This window comes from Seriola aureovittata, chromosome 12 (assembly GCF_021018895.1).
Source record: "Seriola aureovittata isolate HTS-2021-v1 ecotype China chromosome 12, ASM2101889v1, whole genome shotgun sequence".
NCBI lineage: Eukaryota > Metazoa > Chordata > Actinopteri > Carangiformes > Carangidae > Seriola > Seriola aureovittata.
The window spans coordinates 21,928,762-21,939,926 of NC_079375.1; the positions used below are offsets into that span (position 1 = coordinate 21,928,762).

Genomic DNA, 11,165 nt, shown 5'->3' on the forward strand with positions numbered 1-11,165 from the left:
CTTTCTCCTGGGGAGCAGGAAGAGACACAGCGCCCCCTACTGTCTCTTTGTGTGCAGTTGTTGGAGAGGACTTTGGAAAGAGTTTTTGGGGGGTTCGGTGAGGCACTTCCATGGAAGGGGGCAGAGGTCTGAGGGATTGAGTGAAGCACTTCCATTGGAGGCAGGGAGGTGTAGGCAAGAAGTGCTCATTTGGCAAAGTGTTGATGGGGGTGGATGTTCCAAGGTTGCTGCCGACATTGTATATGTGTGTGGGACTGAAGGGAAAGGCCTGGACTCAGATTTTCCACTGAGATCACAGTTGCAGGGAGAAAAAGTTGTGCGGAGAAGGGGAGGAAAGGAAAGAAGGGAGAGAGGGAGGGATGAGGAGAGGGGGTACATCTGGTAATGATCTGTGTTTATTAGCAAGCTCTCATAGTAAATCTGTTGGATTACTGGCAGCTGTGCAAGTGCGCAAAATTTCGCTGCATGTGCTCGTAGATGTCTCAATACCAGCCTTCATCAGAAATACATTACTCCATAAGTTCACGAGGAATTCATTAGCAAAGCATTTGGCAGTGATTTCAATTTTCGCAGTAACAATTTTACTGTGAAAACTATTTTAGCACAAAAGAAAACCCGTTGTGCATCTTCTTCTTCTTTTTTTTTTAAGTTGTGAAACTGCCGGGTGGGATTTAGATCACTGAGAGGTCGTTATCGTTCAGCCTGAGGAAACAAAGACAGGGCATGTCCTAAACAAGCTGAGATAAAACTCCATTACAAGCAGATAAATGCAGCAAGACATACTTCCTAAACCAGAGAGGTTCTGCATAATGTCCTGGGCACAGCCTGCTGGCAGACAGGACACAGCACGAGTTTCCGCAGAGAGATTAGCAGCATTTCTGAGTCAGACAGAAAGAAGGAATACTGCCGAGTGCAGCCAGAGTCTCCAGTCTGAAGATCATTACAACTTGTGGTTCATTTTTTTTTTTTGCATCTTGCAACATTTAACACACCACCACATCCATCTTTGAGGTTCTACTTTCAATGGCAAAGATGTGGGTTTGTTCTAGAGAATGTGATTCACATTATTTTGCACAAGCGACCATGGATGAGATCAAACACAAGCATGAAACAAGGGGAAAATGAAGGCTGAAAAAAAAAAAACAAAAAAAAAAAACAGCTTCTCTTTTCCAGGGAAAACATTAAAGTCAGCACAGATGGAAGAGATTAATCCCAATGTTTCTGTTACGATATGACTCAAGACTGCATTTGCCTGAGGTCCTAGTGAACATAAAAGGTCCTGTGAACAGTGGTGGTCCAGATCAAACTGTACTGTACTGTCGACTGGGCAACAGTGGCACCGTGCAAACTGATATAAAAAGGGAGGAATGCTCTGTCATGGTTTACACTACTTCAGATACTGAAGGGCGCTAGTCAAAACATGAGCAAATTGCAGCCTAATCAAGAGTCCAAGACATACCAAGTAAAGTTAATGACAGGGAGTGAACCAGCTTAACTTCCTCTTCCCTCATCAATCTCCACTATCCTCAAAAGATCTCAAGTTTCTTTTTTCTGTATTTTTGCTCCAGTCTGCAACAAAGAAGAACTGATTGCTTCCTTAAAAAAACTGAACAAAAAAACAACTGTCATTTAGTGCAAGATGCCTGAGTTAAGGGTTCCTGTTATTACAAAGTCACAAAAGGCCAGACTGTGCCTGATAATGCAGGAGGATCAAAGGAAAAATGGTTAATGGTCCCCTACTGCCATCTAGTGAAACCTTCTATTGTGACACCAAGTACAACTTCCGATTCTGTCCACACTTTTCCCCCACAAGGACATATTCTCTATTGCAGTGATTTTCCTAATTAAATAAAGTCAATTAACATGAACAAGGTGTAACAAGGTAATTTAATCTGATATTCACAAACCTTGCAAATCATAGCGGGGATATAAAAGGCCTAGAGAGGAATAAATTTATGTCATTTCAACCTTGCACTCAATGTATTTGTCTTTCAGCTTATTCAAAGAGAGTCCAAAAAAAAAAAGAAAAAAAAAAGTTCACTTCTGTTACTTTTGAGGCCTTTCCAAAAATATATTTTCACCAATATTACAGCTTCTGTTGTGAACACACAGCATCTCAACCAAATAATATTTAACATCCAAATGCATTCATGCAGAAGAAACTGATGTAAGAAAAAAAAAAGGAATAGCCTGGTGAGGAATGAGGGAGAAGAGCCATTTCTTTGTGCTGGGTGTCAAAGTCCTTGACAAATGGATGTTATGATTACATTTAATTTACAATGAAGAGCAAATGAAACTTTTCACCCCACTTTTAGCAGTGACCGTACAGCATCATTCTATATTCCTTCATGTATTGCTTGGTTTAGTTAGTACGTTGTACTTTTAGTAGTAGCCACTCTGTCCAAGGCAGTGTTTCAGTATATTTGTAAAATGTTGTTAGGCTCTGCTCCGGTCTGCCTTCAGGTCTGTCTGACTCAGTTCAAGTTCGAGTGGCTTTTCAGGTGCCTCCTCAGGTGGTTCAGACAGGTGTAGGTCTTGGGACAGATCTGGCAGTGGTATGGTCTCACTCCTGAGTGGTTCAACATGTGCTGCTTCAGCACACTTCCATCTGAGAAGGCTTTCCCACACTGAGAGCACACGTACGGCCGCTCTCCAGTATGAACACGCATGTGAACTGTTACCTTGTGTGCCATAGTGAAACCTTTGCCACACACCGTGCACTTGAATGGCCTCTCTCCTGTGTGGGTGAGCCTGTGGGTGCGCATTGCGCCCATCTGGGAGAAAGCCTTCCCACAATCTGGGCAGACGTGTGGCTTCTCGCCCGTGTGGACCCTGGTGTGACTCCTCAGTCCTCCTGCTGTGGAGAAACACTGTGAACAGTGAGTGCACTGGTACGGTCGCTCTCCTGTGTGAGTGCGCATGTGCTGCTTCAAGTCGTAGCGGTTCCTGAAGCCGCGGCCACAGACAAGACAGCTCTCTGGTCTGTCGTCGTTGTGGCGCAGCTCGTGATTGGCTAGGCATTTTTCAGATAAGAAACACTTGCCACATTCCTGACACTGATAGGGTTTCTCATGGTCAACTCTCTGATGGTACTTGAGCTCACTGATCCCAGGGAAAGTCTCATCACAGTATCTGCACCTGAAGCGATGGTTGGGGCTGTAGGGAAGCTGATGTTCACTCATCTGATGGTTTCTGAGCAGGTGGGCCATCTTGAAGGTCTTTCCGCAATGAGAACACTCGTATTTTGTCAGCAGCTGCACACACTGGTGTCTGACACGTTCATGTAAAGACCTGAACTGACACCCACACTTGGTGCAAATGTGGGCAGCGTTTTTACACTTTCTCTTCCTGTGGCCGGACAGGTGAGCCTCTGTGCGGAAGGCTTTGCCACACTGAGAGCATTTGTAAGGCTTCACTGCAGTGTGGAACCTCTGGTGTTCGAGAAATTCAAAGCGATATTTAAAGCTCCTTCCGCACAGCGGACAGTTGTGGGTGACTCGTCCACGAGGGTAGACAGCCTTCACAGAGGTCTTCCTGGACGACAGAGACGATGAAGATGTCCGATGAGCTGAGCCACTTTTCCTGTGTTTACCTCCGCTCATCAATTTGGCCGTCTCCATCTCACCAACCTCTTGATGCCGTTGTTGATGTTTGGTCAGACACTTGGAGGAGATGAAGCTCTTTCCACATTGCTTACAGTGGTATGGCTTATCATGATCTACTTGCTGATGATACTTCAGGTCACCAATTCCTGAAAAACCAACGCCACAATGGCTGCATTTGAAAAGGCGGCTTTGAACATGAGTTAGCAGGTGTTCCTTCAAGCTGCAAGACTTCTGAAAACTCTTTCCACAGTGCCCACAGTCGTAATTACGACCACGTTTTGGGCAGTGGTGTCTGAATTTGTCCAGCGAGGTTGGAAAACTGTTCCCACATTTAATACACAGATATGCAGCATTTTTGCATTTCCGCAGCCTGTGACCGGCCAACAGAGTGGCTGTTCTGAAAGCCCTCCCACACTCAGAGCAGTTGTACGGCTGCAGCCCGGTGTGAACTCTCTGGTGTTCGATGAGGACAGAGTGATGCTTGAAGCATTTGTCACACTCGGGGCATTTATGCATCCCTGACTGCTGTCTCCTGCGCGGAGACGACGAGATGTCAGTCCTTTTGGGTGATTCGGGAAAGTCAGTTGAGGTGGAAGGGTTTGTAGACAGTTCTTCGTCAAACATAACAATCTGAGGAACGTCATTATTTTCATCGTCACAAGCACTCGGGTGGGAAGCGATGGCCACTTCCAGCGATGGAGGGAGAGACAAAGAGGGAATGAGAAGATCGTCTGACTGAAACGGAGCTGTGAGGAAAACATGAGGAAAAAAATATTCATGTAACAGTCTCTCACTTCTTCAGCTGACACACTATTCGTTGACTAGTTTATAGTAAATGTAAACTGTATACATACCAACACTACTCTTTGCCAGTTTCCCGTGGCACTGTTTGCTTTGGAGAAGAAATTTAAGGTCGTCTCCGTTTGAGACGCACTGCATGTACTCCTCTAGGACAGAAGGGGCAGCACTGATCCAAGAAGCAGTCTACGAAGAGAAATGCAAACAATTTTGAATTTCAAGTTCAAAGTTTCTTGCATTTTAACTGTTTTGTTATTCTCGTTGTTTAGCAGTCCTTCCTCTACCTGTTTGAAATCTGGTATTGGCAGCAGCTCCTCAAGCCTTGTGAAGAATTCACAAACTAAAGTCTCCAGTGCTGTGTCGAAGTCAGGGCCATACTCCACAGGAAACACATTCTGTCAGATGAAAGAAAAGACAGCTTAACACCTTCAGAACTAGATGCTCTCCTTATGCTCAGACAGGGAATATCTACATTACATTTTTCACATTTTTGAATTGTAAAATTGTAATGAAAAAAAATGACTTCTAACATTAGAAATGTAGCAAATCATATGTTTTACTACGCCATATAAAATAATAGTTTAATCTTACCTTGAGGAAATGTTCTCTGCCATCAGTATCCTCAATGAGGCCTTGTACAAGCTTCATGAAGTTTGCCTCTGGTGCTTCAATTACAGGATCATTTGTCTGGAAAACAAGACACCAGTGAGATGACCAGGTAAAAATGCCCCTAAAAATTTTCCAGAGCCCAAGGTGATGTCTCCATATTGTTTGTTTTGACTGTCAAAATCTCACTGAAACCAAAACTACTGTCACAATAAAGCAGAAAAAAAAATCTGAACTTTGAATAGTTTGAACCTGTTAAATCATTGGTATTTCTGCTTAAAATGTATTCAAACAATTACTCTAAAACATTTATTACTCACCTCCTCAATGCAAGAAGATCGGATTCTGTTAAGATGGGTCTCAACAGCCTTGAGATCTTCAGGATGTTCAGAACGCAACAGTTCAAGAGTTGTCTATAGAAAATGTATTTTGTATTTTTAGTATCAGTGTTTCCATGACAATCTTTTCTGGATTATCACCGGATGTTTAAAGTCTTATTAAGAAAACCTCTTATTAAACACAAAAATATATTTCAAATCACTTACCCTTGCTCTCAGGCCCAGTGAGAGCAGCCTCCCTTCTCTTTTACTCATCAGTTCAGGAACTGCATCCGTTACCATGGACACAAACTCCTCCAGTTTCCCATAGTGCTTTATGTTCCGCTGGCGTACCACTTCCCACATCACAGCTGACATCAGTCGTAGTGGTGGGACCAGGAGAGCCAGTGAGGACAGGGGGACGCTGAATTCTTCAAAGAGACATTAGATTGATTAACCCTAACCCAAACAAACGTAATAGCAATAAAGGAATAGTGTCACTGGTGTGTAGTCCCGGAGTTTACTTATAATGCATTTTCAGGAGGAAGTGGAATACACATCAGTGCTAATGTCAGACTACAAATGCCTTTCCTTGTCAATTCAGCATCTCTCTGTACAGGCAGTTCAGCCACGGAAGTCTGCTCACTTTATTCTGGTATCCAACCCATCCCTGTGATGCCTAGCTACAGTGTGTAACACAGCAGTATATATTCCGTTATCTGGAGCACCAGGCTTCCCACATTGCACACAGCTAGCTCCAATCCTTTATTTCATGTGCTCGTTGGGCCAGTCATCATATGCTAAAACAAACACATTCAGTGTTTTACTTTGCATCGCACACTGTGCGAAATGGCCGGTTTACCGATAGGTCGTGGACGTTCCCAATCAGCTAACTGTTAGCATTACGTTAGTCACTTTACTTCATTTTAACCTGCTGTGTTGCATTTGATAATTTTTTAAAAACCTATTCCACCGCAGAGAAACATTTTAAGCACAAGATATCGTTCATCATTTGTACAAATTATTGGTTCACGTAACGAGTCTAGCCACAAGGCCACTGGTGTTGCCTGGTTAAACCGGTGTATTATTGAGCAAAACAATTCTTGTTCCAGGGATTAGTCGAGGCCTGGTGAGCCTCGGCTAATCCTTCTCTTTAGCTTTTCGGCTAACCGCATAAGAAGCAGGAAACACAGTTTTACAAGCTTCATGAGCCAATACTTACCCATGTCGTTCATTTTGGAATTCTTCAATGACGATGGTTTGAAAAACCATTAAACTATCAAATCTTTCATAGTTTCGGTTAGCGTGCTAGCTAACCGCATACGGGTCTTCAGGCGCCAACTTCTTCCTGAAACACGTTGTTCATTATGGGGAGCATTGGCCCAGTCAGTGGCGGTTTGTAAGAGGGATGTTTGTTTTGGTGTAGGGGGCAGCCCGAAAAAGCGATCCATAATCTACTGTCAAAATGAGATGCACCGCCTCTCCAGACCATCAAAAACATAAATCATAATAGTAACGTTTAAACTTGATAAACTGTATTTATGTATTTACTTGTCATGTCTCATGATTTTTTATGTCCCAGGTTATATAATAGAAAACTGAAAGATAAAAGTTTTGAATAACTTAGGGAGGTAGGAGCTACCTTTAAAAATCACTTCTTTTATTCTACAATATTCTAGGTTTATTTGAAGTTTATTTATTTCAGATAATTTATTATTTGTCTGTTTGTTTTTGAGGGCACCAAATTAAAATATTGGTATTGTAAAAGGCCACTGCAGGATGATCAGGAACAAATAGGCTACTTTAGACAAACACTAAACACTGATAGTGGCAAATAACGTTAACTCCAGTAAAGAAATGACAGTTAACTGACAGTAGAAATATGCACTAAGGAATACAGAGGGAGAATGTTTTCTTAGAGATCCTTTTAACATATGTTTCAGAAGGTCAGCGAAAGTAGCACACTTATAGAGTTTACAATCACAACAGATCTGACAAAGCAGGAAACAAAATCAGCCAGTATAAAGTTGCATTTCTGTAAAATAGTCCTTACAACAGAAGGTGAGTGTGAAACCTATAACACTGTGCAACAAGTCAGTACCACAGTCAGTACAGACAAGCTGTATGAAGACAATCATTTGAAGCTTTGTGGTAATTAAAAGGGATCAGACAGACTGGCTATGGACTTCACTGTGAGTTTTTAAGTGTCTCTTCAGGTGATTGAGGCATGTGTAAGTCTTTGCACACATCTGACAAGCGTAGGGCCGAACCCCTGAATGGTTCATGGTATGTTTTTTCAGTTCGCTACCCCGTGAAAAACCTTTCCCACATTCAGAGCAGACATAAGGACGTTCCCCGGTGTGAACGCGCATATGCAGTGTCACTTTACTCGCCATGGTGAATCCTCTCCCACATACAGTGCATTTGTATGGCTTCTCCCCCGTGTGGGTGCGTCTGTGTATCTGCAGCTCGCCAGCTGAAACAAAAGCCTTGCCGCAGTCTGAGCACAGATATGGTTTCTCCCCAGTGTGAGTTCTAATATGTATGTTCAGATTTCCTGACACAGAGAAACGTTTCCCACAGTACGTGCACTGAAAAGGCCTCTCACCCGTGTGGCTGCGCATGTGAAGATTCAAGTCATGTTTGTTCTTAAAAGCTTTGCCACAACGCACACAAATCTGTGTCCTCTTCTGTCTGTGGCGCAGCTCGTGGGCCGTCAAACATGCAGCAGAGCTGAAGAATTTCCCACACTGCATGCACTGATTGGACAGCTCGGGAGGATGGACCTTCTGATGGGATCTCAGCTCACTCATAGTGGGGTACACTTCCTTGCACTGTCTGCATGTGAAAATACGGTTCTGGGTGTGAGTCAGCTCATGCTTACCCAGCAAATACAATTTCTTAAAGCTTTTTCCGCACTGAGAACAATCAAACTTTTGGACACTATGAACACACTGGTGTCTAAATTTCTCCTGTATAGATTGAAAGCTATTTCCACATTTGATGCAAATATAAGCTGCTTTTGTGCACTGTGTTCGTCTGTGTGTGGACAGGTCAGACGTCCTCCTGAAGGCCTTTCCGCACTGAGAGCACTTGTAAGGGTTTTCTCCTGTGTGCAGTCTTTGATGCTCCAGGAGCTCATAGCGATAAATAAAGCACTTCCCACACTGACTGCACTTGTGTGCAACTCTCTGCCGAGGGGGGCCGATCATAGAGCTGGACAACACAGGACTCTCAGTAGATGTAGAGGGAGTTCTGTCATCGCACTCCTCCGCAATGTGAACATCAGGAACACTGTCGCTGCATTTCCCCCCTGTTGTTTGTTCAGCATCGCTGCTGCTCTGACAGTGTGTCTCGTTCTCATCCGGCCATCTCGTATCCTCTACCCCCATCTCCCCCTCTTCCTGAGGAGAAACTGCCGCAGACTCTCTTTGGTTTTCAGATGTTTCTGTGATGGATTCCTTGTATTTGGTGTTGGTTGCTCTCAGTGAAGGGGGGAGAGATAGTGATGAGAAGAGCTGCTGCTCTGAGGGTGACGGATCTTTTGGAAAAAAGACATTAAAGAAAGAAAACAATCATATGTTGTCTATTTAATGGTGTTTAATTAAAATAATGAATTGATTCATGATTATTTCAGCACTGATATACACATGAAAACCTGGCTGGTAGTCCGGGCAGACACACTTACCACTGGAATCCATTTTTGCCATTTTCCCATGATGCACCTTGCTTCTGAGCAGTACTTTGAGGTCATCCGCTTTAGTTACACACTGCATGTACTCTTCTAGCACAGAGGATGTATCACTGATCCACACTGCAGTCTTTATCAAACACACATAACTATTATTTTGATGGACTGGAACCAGGAAATCTGGAAATGCAATTCAAATACAAATGCAATTTTATTGTAGCAGAAATCATGGTGTGTGTACCTGTTTAAAATTTGGTATAAGCACCAGCTCTTCCAGTCGGGTGAAGAACTCACAAACCAGAGTCTCCAGTGCTGTATCGAAGCTGGGGCCATACTCCAAAGGAAACACATTCTGTCAGGTAGAAAATTTCAACCAAATGTCTGGATATGAAGTCTCATGATACCGCATCATTTGAAAAAAACTAACTGCCCGATTTCATGTTGAAACTAACAACGAGGCAAAAACAGAGTCACACCTCGAGGAAGTGTTCTCTCCCCTCTGGGTCCTCTAGAAGTCTCTGAACAAGCCCGACAAAGTTCGCTTCAAGAGCTTCATTTTCTGGCTGAAGCTGTCAAGTAAAAATGTGCACATTTAAAATAAGCATAACAATTCTTAAAACACACCACAGTCAATGTCCATGATTAACAAAGTCACACACCTGTTTTGAGCTGGATGGCAGGAGGCTGTCTAAGTGTGTTCTCACACATCTGAGATCCTCTGACTGCTCAGAGCATAACATCTGTAACATCATCTGGAAAAGACATGGAGACATTCACAATTAAGAAAACAGAAGAATCCGTCCTTGCAGCTGCAAACAGCCCAGTGATCATTATTATTATTGTTATTATTATTATTATTATTAAATACTTTATTTAAACAGGTAGTTTCATTGAGATTGAATACATTTTAAACTCAATATCTGCCACTGCTAACTATATATTGATGTACAGTATGGGGCATCATTGTTTCTTACCTTTGCTCTTAAGGCCAGAGTGAGCAGCCTCATCTGCCTGTTTGTCAAGATGTCAGGGATGGCTTCAGTTACCAAGGACACAAACTCCTCCACTTTCCCATAATGCTTTATGTTCCTCTGATGAACCACCTTCCACATCACAGCCAACATCACTCGCAGAGGTGGAGCCAGGAGCTGCAGCGAGGACATGGGGAGGGAGCCCTCTACATGGGGAGAGAGGCATCATTAGATCATTAAATGGATCCAGTCACAGAAATCTTTCTGTCACACAAGAAATATTAGGCATCTAGATTAAAATCTACAGTCTCCACATGAGAGAGAAAGTTGTGCTGAAACAACAAGTTAAGAAAACATGAACTCCCTTCAGTGGACATGGATAACACTGCAATCTGCAAAGACTCAAGTTTCTGTGGCTTGTTATTGCAAGAGATATGGTGTCAGATGCCAAGGAAAACGTTAAATATCAAAGACTGCATGTATTCGTTATCTTTTATTGTGTTGGGGGGTTGTTCTTGATGTATTGGTGTAACTGTTTAGTGTTCAATACAGATGACATCTCTTGAAAAAGATTTTAATTTCAGTGTGACTTTAACTTAATTGAAAAAATAGGAAAAGAAGCTGGATGAATAAAACTCTTTAGATGTGTATAAGAGTTTTGTTTAGGTTGATTAATTTTCTTTTTAACTGGGTTTGTCTCCTGTTGATATTTTGAGAGGCAGAAGCCACAGTTCGTTTCATCAGTATCCAACTTGTGTATTAACATTAGTTAAGTTATAACAGACTGGGCTGGACTGGGGCTAGAAATACACAACAAATACAAAGTGGAAAACTTCATTCTTCTGTTCAATATTTGCTCCAAATGAAATGAATATAAAATAAACAGCCTCTTTGCGTTATATCTAGATTAAAAACCCCAGGAACTATTATAACTTTTTCATAAATCGATGCTATGAAGTTAGCGTTAGCATGCTAACATCAAAACAAACCGATGATTATAGCAGCAAAATACTAAACGTTACCCATTTTATTCCCCTGAAGAGCTGTGATAGAGGAATGGGAACAGATAAGTGTTTCTTAGTTAAAATATCTTCCTCCTGCAGTGAATGGCAGTATTAAAAAAAAGAAGCTTTTATCCCACTCCTCGCCACTTTCTTCTTGTTGTCAATTGCAGCTG

The 11,165-nt window shown here is 42.5% G+C and overlaps 2 protein-coding genes across 2 annotated transcripts; both read right to left on the bottom strand.

Annotated features, from left to right (window-relative positions):
• Positions 1 to 1,873: 1,873 nt before the first annotated feature.
• Positions 1,874 to 6,909, bottom strand: LOC130178357 (zinc finger protein 665-like). Its single transcript, XM_056390480.1, has 7 exons — positions 6,549 to 6,909; positions 5,555 to 5,757; positions 5,330 to 5,422; positions 4,995 to 5,090; positions 4,688 to 4,798; positions 4,460 to 4,589; positions 1,874 to 4,351 (listed from the first exon to the last, which is right to left on the bottom strand). The coding sequence occupies exons 1-7, from the start codon at positions 6,559 to 6,561 to the stop codon at positions 2,475 to 2,477; spliced, it is 2,523 nt and encodes an 840-aa protein (XP_056246455.1). The 5' UTR covers positions 6,562 to 6,909; the 3' UTR covers positions 1,874 to 2,474.
• Positions 6,910 to 6,981: 72 nt separating this feature from the next.
• Positions 6,982 to 11,165, bottom strand: LOC130178358 (zinc finger protein ZFMSA12A). The gene is made up of 7 exons (XM_056390481.1): positions 11,011 to 11,165; positions 9,992 to 10,194; positions 9,677 to 9,769; positions 9,494 to 9,586; positions 9,259 to 9,369; positions 9,015 to 9,147; positions 6,982 to 8,867 (listed from the first exon to the last, which is right to left on the bottom strand). The coding sequence occupies exons 1-7, from the start codon at positions 11,012 to 11,014 to the stop codon at positions 7,492 to 7,494; spliced, it is 2,013 nt and encodes a 670-aa protein (XP_056246456.1). The 5' UTR covers positions 11,015 to 11,165; the 3' UTR covers positions 6,982 to 7,491.